At 39.9% G+C, this 13,831-nt stretch overlaps 1 protein-coding gene across 6 annotated transcripts; it reads left to right on the top strand.

Moving 5' to 3' along the window:
• Nucleotides 1–10,846, top strand: LIG4 (DNA ligase 4). 6 transcript variants are annotated; one of them, XM_077974454.1, is made up of 3 exons: nt 1–124; nt 3,683–3,755; nt 6,993–10,846. In XM_077974454.1, the coding sequence occupies exon 3, from the start codon at nt 7,021–7,023 to the stop codon at nt 9,754–9,756; it is 2,736 nt and encodes a 911-aa protein (XP_077830580.1). In that variant the 5' UTR covers nt 1–124; nt 3,683–3,755; nt 6,993–7,020; the 3' UTR covers nt 9,757–10,846. The 6 variants fall into 6 exon arrangements, with proteins under 6 accessions (XP_077830580.1, XP_014976921.3, XP_028693127.2 ...); XM_015121435.3 differs by having other exon boundaries at nt 1–170; XM_028837294.2 differs by having other exon boundaries at nt 1–174.
• Nucleotides 10,847–13,831: the final 2,985 nt, after the last annotated feature.

Genomic DNA, 13,831 nt, shown 5'->3' with positions numbered 1-13,831 from the left:
AAAAGATACCTCGGCGGCGTGGGCCCGGCTCCCTGTTCCACGACCTGGGGATCTTGGCCTTCAACCCTCCTCCGAGCACCAGGAGTCCCTCCAGTTACGTACCCCAGGCCTCCGCGGTGAAGAGGTGCCTGACCCGATGAGCTCGGGAGTCCACCATCGCTCTGCAAACCGTAGGTTTGCGGAGGAATTTGTTCTGCCTAATAGGGTTGTTAAGGGTGTCGCAATGAGGTCCAGGATTTAAAGCGCTTCTGTTTTTCTCCTTTTACCCCTACCAGAGTGGAGACTGTCAAGGGCGAATGCAGGTTTTGTGAGGCCTGAAACTTGTGCCGTTTGGAGAGCCCTTTTAAAGAAAAATAATGTAAAATTATCTTATTTTTGCAAATTTTACTGAGGTACACGACCATGGGAACACCTCGTTAGGGCCCCTCTCAAGGCCTTGGAAGTGTTCACCACAAAAATGGGCCCTTGAAACTTCGGCTTCATTAGCTTCACTGTCAACCCCCCTGTGCACTGAAGTGTACACACTTGTTTGTTTACAGATGTGTGCCTCCCCCTCCCTTGGGCTTTCCTTATTCTGTGTCCCCTATTTTGTATATACAGAGGATATTTCATAAATTTGTGGGTTTCTTTTTTTTTCCCCCTTTTGAGACGGAGCCTCGCTCTTGTCGCCCAGGCTGGAGTGCAATGGTGTGATCTCGGCTCACGGCAACCTCCGCCTCCCAGGTTCAAGCGATTCTCTCGCCTCAGCCCCTCAAGTAGCTGGGATTACAGGAGCCCGCCACCACGCCCGGCTAATTTTTGTTTTTGTTTTGTTATTGTTGTTTTGAGACGGAGTTTCGCTCTTGTTGCCCAGGCTGGAGTGCAATGGCAAGATCTCGGCTCACCGCAACCTCCGCCTCCCGAGTTCAAGCGATTCTCCTGCCTCAGCCCCTGAGTAGCTGGGATGATAGGCATGTGCACCACGCCTGGCTAATTTTGTATTTTTCTTTAGTAGAGACGGGGGTTCACAATGTTGGCCAGGCTGATCTGGAACTCCCGACCTCAGGTGATCCGCCCTCCTCGGCCTCCCAAAGTGCTGGGATTACAGGCGTGAGCCACCGCGCCCGGCCTAATATTGTGTTTTTAGTAGAGACGGGGGTTCACCATGTTGGCCAGGCTAGTGTCGAACTCCTGACCTCAAGTGATCCGCTCACCTCAGCCTCTTAAAGTGCTGGGATTACAGGCATGAGCCACCGACCCGGCCTGTGGTGGTGTTTTGTTGAACATATGTGTCTTGCTACCAGATCGAGAGCTCCAGGTCAAAGCTGGGTTCTTGATTCATAGCTTCCTAATGTCAATTACCGAGTAAGTGCCAAGCACTAAAGTATACCATCTACATAAGTAAATTAATAATCATGGCAACTCTAGAAGATACTTAGTGAAAAAAACCCTTGATTGTCTTTGAACCAAGCAACTAAAATAACATGATAAAATGGAGACTGGGCTTTGAATCAATTTGGAGTTTGCCTGGTTTCATAATTCATGGTTCCTCTCATGTAACTAATACAGAGTCCAGCTTCTGACATTGTAGGAACTCAGTAGAGGTTGAACAAGGTACAGATGTACACGAATAGGTACCCTCTCATAAGATGGGCAAATGGAGGCTCCTCTACCTTAACACCATTCATTTTTCCTCCAAAATAAATTGATAACTAAATTGAAGAGTAGATACTCACAAAACAGTATCATGAGACTTTACAACATCACAGATGAGTTTATATATTCAGGCTACTTAGGTCAATTAGACATACAAAGTAAATAACTGAACCCTAAGTTCTAGCTCCACTACAAACTAGCACTGAATTAAGTGTGTCAGTTTTGAAAAACGAGGTTTTTATACATTACACCACCTCTAAGGCACTTAACTGCTCTGATATGTTTTATCAGGGCCCATTGCAGCAAAATTTGTTTTATCGTAAAGCAGTATTTTATGCTAAAATAAAATAGTTCTAAAAGTTGTTCCCACCACTCTTTATGAATAACTTCTCACTTCTCCATGGCGAAAGAGGACGGACCACAGCAAAAATTTGGTGGAAACTAACAGCTCCTGGAACATAAAAACTGGGATTGTTTTTAATCTCTCCACCCTGAATATCTAGCACCATTACTATATAATAATAGGTGCTTAATAAAGGTTTGTAAATAACTTTATTTTTAATCCTTAAACAGATTCTAGAAGAGTCCGTAGTTAATTTCTGGTCATGCAACGGTTTAATTCTGTATTGTAAATTATGTATTGTTATGTATTATTGCTCTATTAAGAGAACTCAGACCACAGTAGCAAACATCATGAAAAAAAAAAAAGCTCTATATAGTTTGCAAAAGCCTATTTTTTAAAAGTTTAAATGAAAAAACCGACTTTTTGAGGTGGGATGCCCTGTTCTCTCTTGGGAGCTTTCACGAGCAGTGAAATAGTATAGTTACCACTGTTTTACGTACAGAGAACAAGAATTAGAGGCTATCACTAGCCAGGGCACAAAGTGATCTTAGGTCTCCCTCAAGACAAAATTCACTGGCGTGCGGATCAACTGCTTGCAAAGAGCATCTGCTACTGAGGTCAATAGGAGCCGTGTGTACTCAAGACCCTAACCAGGATGCTCCAGGTCCCGCCTCCCCTGCCCGGTGAGGCTGCCGGCCCTCCCACCTCCCATCGCGAGCCTGGCTGCGCCGGCGTCCTAGAGCCCAGTGACGGCACGGCCTCGGGTCTGCCCTGCGCCTGCGCGGCCAGCAGCTGCCGGAACCGGCATCTTCTGGCGCCAGCTTCCGGCTTAACAGCTGAGGCTCAGGCTTGACGTTAGGTGGGAAGTGTGTGGGGTGGCAGGTGGGGCTTGGGGGGGAGTTGGCATGGGGGTGGGGGGATGAGGTGTGGCAGGTTGGGGGTGGGGGGGAGTCAAGCGGGGGGTGTGGTCCAGCAGGCGGCGGAAAGACTGTGGGGCAGCAGACCGGGGGCAAGTCTGTGGGGCGTCAGGTTGGGGTCTGTAGGGTGTCAGGTTGTGGGTCTGTGGTGCGTCAGGCGGGAGATCTGTGGGGCGGCAGGTGGGGGGTGTTCGGGGCGGGGTTTGGGGTGTGTGTGGCGGCAGGAGGAGGGGGAGGTCTGTGGGGAGTCAGGCAGGGGGTCTGTGGGGCGTCAGTTTGTGGTCTGTGGCGCGTCACGCGGGGGTTGTGTGGGGTGGCAGGTGTGGGGTGTGTGGGGAGTCAAGTGGGGTGTATAGGGCGTCAGGTTGGGGGTCTGGGGGACCAGGTGGGGGGTGTCAGGCGGGGCTTCTGGGGAGCGTCAGGCGGGGGTTGTGTGGGGAGTCAAGTGAAGGGGATGTGGGGCGTCAGATTGGGGGTCAGGTGGGGGGTGTCTGGGACGTCAGGCGGGGTGTCTGGGGGTCGTCAGGCAGGAGGTCTAGGGGCTTGAGGCGGGGGTCGGTCTATGGAGCGGCAAACAGGGCGTTTGTGCAGCGGCAGGTGATGGGGGTTGCCGAGTTCACGGCGCTATAGACTGCTCCGCATTAGAAGCCTGGCCTCTTGATGCTGTGCTCTTATCTAGACCCAAGCCCCAGGTCGTGGGACGATTTCTCCCATTTTTGACTCCCTGAAACTGTGTTGCCTGCTTTACCTGCTTACATGCTGATGCTTTCTCATGGCAATCCCGCAGGAAACCATCCAGATCTCATTTTACAGCTGGGATTCCCTGGTTCACAGAGGTAACGGAGCTTGCCGGAGACCAGGTATTCACTGGGAATCCATTGAAGTGTTGGGGGAGAGTAGGGGAAACTGGCAGAGGAATGATGTAGATTCCCTCGGGATTTTCCATTTTCCGAGGGGGTACAGGGGGCATTGGAGCGGGAGAGACTTTAGGCTTGGAGGGAATTACTTTATTTCTCTTCTTACACTTGGTTTTTCTTTAACTTTTGGGATCCCAGAGCCCTTCTAGCCTTTTTGTCCACTCATTTCTTTCTGCTGAGATTATCCCAAATTGTCACTAAGTGCTGTGGAAGATAGACAACTGTAAACCCTTTGTTTCCTAGGGAGACACAGCTTGTCAAGGGTTGCGTGAAGGATACTTCAGTTGTATTAGTCACTTTCTCCTTTTTTTCCTCTGCCTTTTTTAAGTGCAATAACATAGCACTTAATCACCTTCCATAGTCTCTTACTTCTGAGTAAAACCTGCCGGTTTGTTTTCATGTGTCACTTCAGGACAATGTAGTCAGCAACTGAATGAATGATGAATCATTATTGTGTACTAATTGCTTGCATTCATTCTCCTGAAAGCTTTGCTTATTGTTAAAGAGTGAAGCTTCTTCCCACCTTTTTATCTCCTTACTATTTTACAATATTTATATTTTAAATGTTGCTTGGATCAGCAAGCATTATAGTATTAAAATTATCAAGACTTACTACTTTTTAAAGCACATTTTGTAGGTTATCTGATTGTATCTTCATTCTAATTTCTACATAGTCTTTAACCCCATTTTATACTTTACGAAACAGAAGCTTAGAGAAATTAAGTAATTGCCCAGTATCACACAGCTGTTAAATGTTACTATCCACATTTGAACTCAGATTTATTAGAGTCCAAAACCTGAGCCCTAACCAGGAACCTCCTCATTTGTCTTATTGCAAATGGAATGAATCAGCTAAAATCCTCAGAATCCAAAAAATAAAATTAGCATGTAAAAATGAATGCAAGGCCTAATCTTTGACTGTGTATGCCATTGTAATGAGCAAAAATACTTATGCTAGTTTATAGCATTTTTGGAATCCTTGTTATCTGTGTAGCCATTTTAGGATACATGTGTATCCACACCATTACCTACATTTTGTCATTATAAAGTAATTTAAGTCCTTGCCTGGGATTTGTTGAGCGAAACTTCAACTTTGAGACCATATAGAATCTATAGATATATCTGTAGAAACTAAATACCAATATTTGAACATTAAAGAAATATTAACCTACTTCATTTTACATAGTTTATAAAGAAATTGTAAATCTAGCATTGGGTACCATGATGTACTCCCTTGAGGGAGCATATTTTGAGAGACAGGGCAGTGAACATACATAACCAGGTGTTACAGTCAGTTATGCAAACCAGATTCAGAGAGAGGAAACAACAGTATATTCAAAGATAAAAGTTTCAGAAAAGTGGTCTCTCACAGGTTTATCCCTTGATCTAACCCACTCAGTAGAAGTTGGGTTTCTTTTGTCAGAAATTAGACTGAGAAGTGCAGCTTTTTTCTCTATAGGCCACCAAATGGCTGTTGTGAACCATTGCCAGGGCAGTCAGAGGTACTGAATATTTTTAACCAAACTGAATCTCACCCACTGTGCATCTGCGTGTGTGTGTGAGTGTGTGGTATGTAACCAGACCATAGCTTTCCCTAGTGTGCTTATCCAGGAGTCAACTCTAGGTGTTCAGTAATTCATTCAGCAAACCTCCTACATGTCTGCCACTAGTAGCACAAATTACAGCACAATTTCCAGCCTCTAGAGACTGACAGTATAGTAAATGTAGTATTGTAATTAGCCATTTGATTTATTTTACTGGATACTAGATAATGTAGCCTTGTGCATGTGTGTGTGGCTTATTTGTTTGCTGTGATGGAGAATTGGAAGATGGGGAGTCACATGTTCTCTGCGCTGTAATAGATCTCCCCACTCCCAGTAAAACTCTGACTCCACTGCCTGAGATACATGGTGTGCCAGGAGGTGTCTGAAACCACAGGATAAAACATAGTTTCTATTTATGGAGCATACATTTTACTTGAAATCTTTTTTTGGAAAAGTTATTTTAACATTACATAGTTTAAACCATATTAAAATTAATATATTTATCTTCCAGTAGAACTTGTATGAATATTTAAAACTAAAGAAATTTACACTTGTGAAATTTTAGGAAATATTCTTGCCCTAGTTCAGCAAGGTGCCCATTATTTCTTCTCTGACTTTAGCAGACACTTTAGGGAAAAGCTCTCCCCTCAGGACATTTTACGTTTGTTTTATTTTGTTAAAGCACTTGAGCACTTGGCATTTTATTATACTCAGTTTCCATTGCACTCCCTCCAACCTTTTTTTTCTTTTTTTTTTTTTTTTACAGAATATATGTTCTTTTAAAACAGAAACATGCGGTATTTTCCCCTGGCACGGTGTACGTAGCACATCTCACATGTAGTCATTAAATACTTAGGGAATAACTGGCCTGGAAATATGAAAAAAATAAGCATACTAATAAATTTATACTTATAAGACAGTAACTATGGTAAAATAGATAAAGTGAGGATTTTGTGGGTAGGGCATTTTGAGTTGGGATTGAATGCTGGTGTGATTTGGCATAGCTAGCAGTGAAGAAGTGAAAGGAAACATAGACATAGGCTTTGCTTGGCTGGAAGAAGAGGGTACCTGTGTTTCCCTTTGTTTTGTTTTTTGGTCAAGGGCCCTGCCTATGATTAGGATTTCTAGGAAGTCAAATTTCAATTCAGCAAACGAGTGATTTGTTATAAACATCTGTTTGAAGAAGTTCATTTCTGGTGCTATGTGGTAGTCTGACAGGTAAAGAAAAGAGAAATACGTGAGGGGCCTTCCCTCAGAAGCTCAGAAGTGAAGTGAATTAAGCCTGATGAGGTTTTTTGTCACCATTATTAGCAATATTTGTTTGTATTATGTGCTAAATAATTAATATATAGAATAATTGGAATTTAAGGAGAAAATTGAAGTGATTTCTGTATTATAAATACAGGAAATAGCTATACAGCTGATGATACTTTTCATAGTAATTTCAAATTAGGGTTGAAACAAAATAGTTGTTATTAAATGTAGAGGTTGAAAAGATACATCATTTAGAGCATTGATCTATTTAGCAAACAATAAACATTTATTGTGATCTCGGTGATCATTGTAAGGTCTTTACATTAAATATTTAGTTGAATCTTATCTTTTACTTAAAGTTATTCTCTTTTTGCTTTACTAGTTAAACGAGAAGATTCATCACCGCTTTGATGGCTGCCTCACCAACTTCACAAACTGTTGCATCTCACGTTCCTTTTGCAGATTTGTGTTCAACTTTAGAACGAATACAGAAAAGTAGAGGACGTGCAGAAAAAATCAGACACTTCAGGGAATTTTTAGATTCTTGGAGAAAATTTCATGATGCTCTTCATAAGAACCAAAAAGATGTCACAGACTCTTTTTATCCAGCAATGAGACTAATTCTTCCTCAGCTAGAAAGAGAGAGAATGGCCTATGGAATTAAAGAAACTATGCTTGCTAAGCTTTATATTGAGTTGCTTAATTTACCTAGAGATGGAAAAGATGCCCTCAAACTTTTAAACTACAGAACACCCACTGGAACTCATGGAGATGCTGGAGACTTTGCATTGATTGCATATTTTGTGTTGAAGCCAAGATGTTTACAGAAAGGAAGTTTAACTATACAGCAAGTAAACGACCTTTTAGACTCAGTTGCCAGCAATAATTCTGCTAAAAGAAAAGACCTGATAAAAAAGAGCCTACTTCAACTTATAACTCAGAGTTCAGCACTTGAGCAAAAGTGGCTTATACGGATGATCATAAAGGATTTAAAGCTTGGTGTTAGTCAGCAAACTATCTTTTCTGTTTTTCATAATGATGCTGTTGAGTTGCATAATGTCACTACAGATCTGGAAAAAGTCTGTAGGCAACTGCATGATCCTTCTGTAGGACTCAGTGATATTTCTATCACTTTATTTTCTGCCTTTAAACCAATGCTAGCTGCTATTGCAGATATTGAGCACATTGAGAAGGATATGAAACATCAGAGTTTCTACATAGAAACCAAGCTAGATGGTGAACGTATGCAAATGCACAAAGATGGAGATGTATATAAATACTTCTCCCGAAATGGATATAACTATACTGATCAGTTTGGTGCTTCTCCTACTGAAGGTTCTCTTACCCCATTCATTCATAATGCATTCAAAACAGATATACAAATCTGTATTCTTGATGGTGAGATGATGGCCTATAATCCTAATACACAAACTTTCATGCAAAAGGGAATTAAGTTTGATATTAAAAGAATGGTAGAAGATTCTGATCTGCAAACTTGTTATTGTGTTTTTGATGTATTGATGGTTAATAATAAAAAACTAGGGCATGAGACTCTGAGAAAGAGGTATGAAATTCTTAGTAGTATTTTTACACCAATTCCAGGTAGAATAGAAGTAGTGCAGAAAACACAAGCTCATACTAAGAATGAAGTAATTGATGCACTGAATGAAGCAATAGATAAAAGAGAAGAGGGAATCATGATAAAACAACCTCTATCCATCTACAAGCCAGACAAAAGAGGTGAAGGGTGGTTAAAAATTAAACCAGAGTATGTCACTGGACTAATGGATGAATTGGACATTTTAATTGTTGGAGGATATTGGGGTAAAGGATCACGGGGTGGAATGATGTCTCATTTTTTGTGTGCAGTAGCAGAGAAGCCCCCTCCTGGTGAGAAGCCATCTGTGTTTCATACTCTCTCTCGTGTTGGCTCTGGCTGCACCATGAAAGAACTGTATGATCTGGGTTTGAAATTGGCCAAGTATTGGAAGCCTTTTCATAAAAAATCTCCACCAAGTAGCATTTTATGTGGAACAGAGAAGCCAGAAGTGTACATTGAACCTTGTAATTCTGTCATTGTTCAGATTAAGGCAGCAGAGATCGTACCCAGTGATATGTATAAAACTGGCTGCACCTTGCGTTTTCCACGAATTGAGAAGATAAGAGAAGACAAAGAGTGGCATGAGTGCATGACCCTGGATGACCTAGAACAACTTAGGGGGAAAGCATCTGGTAAGCTCGCATCTAAACACCTTTATGTAGGTGGTGATGATGGACCACAAGAAAAAAAGCGAAAAGCTGCTCCAAAGATGAAGAAAGTTATTGGAATTATTGAGCACTTAAAAGCACCTAACCTTACTAACGTTAACAAAATTTCTAATATATTTGAAGATGTGGAGTTTTGTGTTATGAGTGGAACAGATAGCCAGCCAAAGCCTGACCTGGAGAACAGAATTGCAGAACTTGGTGGTTATATAGTGCAAAATCCAGGCCCAGACACATACTGTGTAATTGCAGGGTCTAAGAACATCAGAGTGAAAAACATAATTTTGTCAAATAAACATGATGTTGTCAAGCCTGCATGGCTTTTAGAATGTTTTAAGACCAAAAGCTTTGTGCCATGGCAGCCTCGCTTTATGATTCATATGTGCCCATCAACCAAAGAACATTTTGCCCGTGAATATGATTGCTATGGTGATAGTTATTTCGTTGATACAGACTTGAACCAACTGAAGGAAGTATTCTCAGGAATTAAAAATTCTTACGAGCAGACTTCTGAAGAAATGGCTTCTTTGATTGCTGATTTAGAATATCGATATTCCTGGGATTGCTCTCCTCTCAGTATGTTTCGACGCCACACCGTTTATTTGGACTTGTATGTTGTTATTAATGACCTGAGTACCAAAACTGAGGGGACAAGGTTAGCTATTAAAGCCTTGGAGCTTCGGTTTCATGGAGCAAAGGTAGTTTCTTGTTTAGCTGAGGGAGTATCTCATGTAATCATTGGGGAAGATCATAGTCGTGTTGCAGATTTTAAAGCTTTTAGAAGAACTTTTAAGAGAAAGTTTAAAATCCTAAAAGAAAGTTGGGTAACTGATTCAATAGATAGGTGTGAATTACAAGAAGAAAACCAGTATTTGATTTAAAGCTAGGTTTCCTAGTGAGGAAAGCCTCTGATCTGGCAGACTCATTGCAGAAGGTGGTAATGATAAAATACTAAACTACATTGCATTTTTGTATCTTAAAAATCTATGCCTAAAAAGTATCATTAGATATAGGAAAACAATAATTTTAACTTTTAAGATTGAAAAGCCCAAAGCCAAGAAAGAAAAATTATCTTAAGAGTGTAGTAGTTGATCATTTTTTATGATTAAGGTGAAATAATTAAACAGTCTAAAGAAGAGGTGTTTTATAATATCCATATAGAAATAAGAATTTTTACTTCAAGATACTAATAAGATACATTTAGAAACTTTTAAAGTCATGAAAAGCATTAACCTTCTAAACAGTATTTTCTAAAAAATCAAAACTTTAATAATAGTTTTTATCTAATAAAAGCATTGCAAGAAAATAGGGTAGAATTGTTATAATTGGACTTGTAAAAATATGTCTTTTTAGGGTTTAAAATATCCCTTTTAAATGTGAAATGTAAACAAAATTGTTTTTTAAGGTTAAGGCCAAGTGTAATAATAAAACCCTGTGAATGATGGTTTTAGGTAAATTAGAGGAAGTTGTATGAGACTTAATGATCTAAAAACTTAAAATTGAATTGGTTTGATTAAAAATAAAGCTTGCAATTTTAAAAGTAGCTTACATTTAATTTCTTGCGTTAAAAAGAACATGCTTTAAAGGAAGTATTTTTATGTGAATTTGCATTCCAGTATAAATAATATTCACAAAAAAGAGATTTTTGTAGATTTTATCTATTGAATAGGTGTCAATATGGTATGCACATTGTAACTTTCATTAGAAATAAATTGCTTTGACTTTTAAAAATGACTTTTATAGTTAGATTATTTAAAGTCAATATATATAGTATAATGTATGGATTTATATACTGAATTTTAGAATACAATCTATCTCATGACCATATTGAAATGTATGAAATTTGATCCGTGAGATACTATGTGTGCATTATTTGAAAGTAATTGGAAATTTTATCCAAACCGTGGAACAAATGTGTGTGATTTTGTTATACTTCTTAATTTAAATAAAATGTTCAATGTACTATTAAAATAATTTCTTATGTTCTATTCTTTTTAAAACAATTCATAATAGTTGTATCACACAGAGTTTCTGGTGTCAGGAAAATTTTTTTTTTTTTTTTTTGAGGCAGAGTCTTGCTCTGTTGCCCAGGCTGGAGTGCAGTGGTCCAATCCCGGCTCACTGCAACTTCCGCCTCCCAGGTTCACACCATTCTCCTGCCTCAGCCTCCCAAGTAGCTGGGACTACAGGCGCCTGCCACCATGCCCGGCTAATTTTTTGTATTTAGTAGAGACGGGATTTCACTCTATTAGCCAGGATGGTCTCGATCTCCAGACCTCGTGATCCGCCCGCCTCAGCCTCCCAAGGTGCTGGGATTACAGTTGTGAGCCACCGCGCCTGACCCGGTGTCAGTAAAATTTTTGACTGGTGCCAATCTATTTCCTCTTTAAAAGCCTTTGTATTTCACATTACCAATGAGCTGTATTAAAAATTTTAAACTTAACGTACAAAATAAATATTTAGTGTAACACATGTATAAAGCAAAGTGTATGCTTCATTTAATCAGCTTTCCTCAATGAATTTTGAAAATATTTACAATTCACTAAAATATAGCTCCATCATTTTAAATTGTTGTGCAATAGTTCATTGCCCTGTAATGTAGCCCATTATTGTTCAAATTTTACACTTTTTCACCGTGTCACCCACACCTTTTTTTTCCTTTACTTTTTTTTTTTTTTTTCCCCGACAGAGTCTCACTCTGTTGCCCAGGCTGGAGTGCAGTGGTGTGATCTTGGCTCACTGCAGCCTCCACCTCCTAAGTTCAAGCTATTCTCCCACCTCAGCCTCCCAAATAGCTGGGATTACAGGCGCCACTAGAATAAAGTACATGAATAAAGGCACTAGGTCAACTATTTGCAGGATAAATATTCTGAAGCCAACTGAAAAACACACTTGGCTCTTAATTCTCCAAGGCTATGGTTTCTTGCCAGAAAACAAGACAGCAGATTTACCAAGAACTCCACCCTATTCTATATCTGTGATGACTTAGAAGTAACCTCAAGGAGTTCATTTCAGGCTGATGGCAACTTCTTTGAAAGTCAGCCTTATACTCATGTGTTTGATCTGGGATCTATGTGAACAGGGTGGCTTTGGCCCCTTGGAATTCCCACTTTTGGGAAAATATATTGTGTTTAAAATGTTTAGCATGGAATTCTTTGAGCCCTAGAATCTATCCTATAAACAACACTACAATTCACTTTAATTCAATAAAATAAGTTCTTACTCTCATTAGTAGCCCTTTGGGTAAAAAGAGGCATAAAGTAATCCCTGCCCTCAAAGAATTCACAGTGTATTGACAGATAAAGATAATTTGAATACAAAAGGTAAGTGTACTCCTAGTTAAAGGAATGATGGATTGTCCTGGAAAGTCATATGGTGTAGGGGAAAGAGCACAAGCTTTAGAATCAAGTCATTCGGGGTTCAATTACAGTTCAGCCACCAATTATCTGTTATTTTGAGCAATCACAACTTCTTTGAAACTTAGTTTCTCAAGTTTCAAATGCAAATGACACCTGTCTTACCAGAATGTTTGAGGACAGAAACATAGCTCCCAGCACATACTAAGGACTCTAGATTTTACCTGCTATTCTTACCCACACCCAGGTTAGTAAGTGAGTAACTGGGGGAAAATGAGTTTTCATCGGGCATAGTGGTATGGAAGGTTTTTCCTGGCGGAGGAGAGATTATAAATAGAGCCATAGGGGATACAAAAGTGTGTGGAGATATTTGTAAAGCATTGAGATTTCGGGGTGAGGGAGAGAGAGGTTAAAGTAGGCTAGGGTAGATTTTGAAAGGTCTGAAATGCCACACTACAGAATATGGACTGTATCCTGTGCTCAAGATAAATGCATAAAGAATTGTAAGCAAGATATTTTAGCCTCTCGTGTAGGGCTTTTTTTTTTTTTTAAATTTCTTTTTTTTTGTTGTTTATTAGACCATTTTCTTAAAGTATGATAAACATACAAGAGGCAGTACATATTTGAAGTATACAACTGGATGAGTTTGGAGTTAAGTATACACCTTGTGAGACCACCACATTCAGGCCATAAAGTTATCCGTTAGCTTCAAAAGTTATCTTCTTCCCCAGTATTTATTGACCGAGTCCCCACCGTGCCTTCTGTTACTTAATGATACACAAATATGAGTGCCTCTTGAATTCTAGGCTTTGTCCTAGTCCCGGACAAACAACAGTAATCAAAGTGGGCAGAAATTCCTGCCTTCGTTGAGTTTACATTTTAGTGGAAAAGAGAGGAAAGAGAAAAATTCATGTTTCCTTCTCTCTCTGACTCTCCCTCTTTGGAGGCTATTGCCCTCAGCATTTCAAAACCACGTATTTTTTGGCTGATGCTTCTTTTCACACATGAGCATTTCTAAGAATTGTCTAAACTTCTAGTTTCACTTTCTGGCTTTTCACTCTTAAAATTACATATATAATGTTCTAACAAAGTCTTTGACCTCTTCACTGATACACCCCATAAATGTTAAGAGCTTGTTGGGTGTTCCATTAAAGGAACACAGGCACTTACATAGCGTTCACCAGGAAGAAACGATAATCATGTTCTGAAGTTATGTATTTGGAGTGAACATTGAAGGAAGAAGATAATCCACCCAACTAGTCAGCTAGATGAACCAAATAAGCATTAGTGATTCTGACTGATAGACATCATGGAGAGGTTGTCTTAGATGGAACACATGCTTCCTTTGATATTTGAAAAATTTTGGAGCATAGAAAAAACATGGAAGCCTTCCAAAATCATTTATTAGGGCTTAGTAATCTTTATATCTCCCTCTATCAAAAATAGCATAGAATGTGGAGCGACCAGAACTTTCATATGTTGCTAGTGGGAACATGCAATGGTGCCACTTTGGAAAACTGGCAATTTTTAAAGTGATATACCTACTTTGAGACTCTTAAACATGTGATTTGCTCATCTTACTCTGAGTTAATTGTACTTC

This window comes from Macaca mulatta, chromosome 17 (genome assembly GCF_049350105.2).
Source record: "Macaca mulatta isolate MMU2019108-1 chromosome 17, T2T-MMU8v2.0, whole genome shotgun sequence".
Classification (NCBI taxonomy): Eukaryota; Metazoa; Chordata; class Mammalia; order Primates; family Cercopithecidae; genus Macaca; species Macaca mulatta.
Note: the sequence above shows the minus strand (reverse complement) of the source record. Positions and strands in the feature narration are given on the sequence as shown.

Excerpts from the sequence above, each read along its gene's own strand:
- LIG4 (XM_028837293.2), top strand. The coding sequence starts at position 3,668 with ATGGCAATCCCGCAGGAAACCATCCAGATCTCATTTTACAGCTGGGAT. Across the intron at positions 3,756-7,072 it reads CGGAGCTTGCCGGAGACCAG|ATTTGTGTTCAACTTTAGAA; the intron begins GTATTCACTGGG and ends TTCCTTTTGCAG.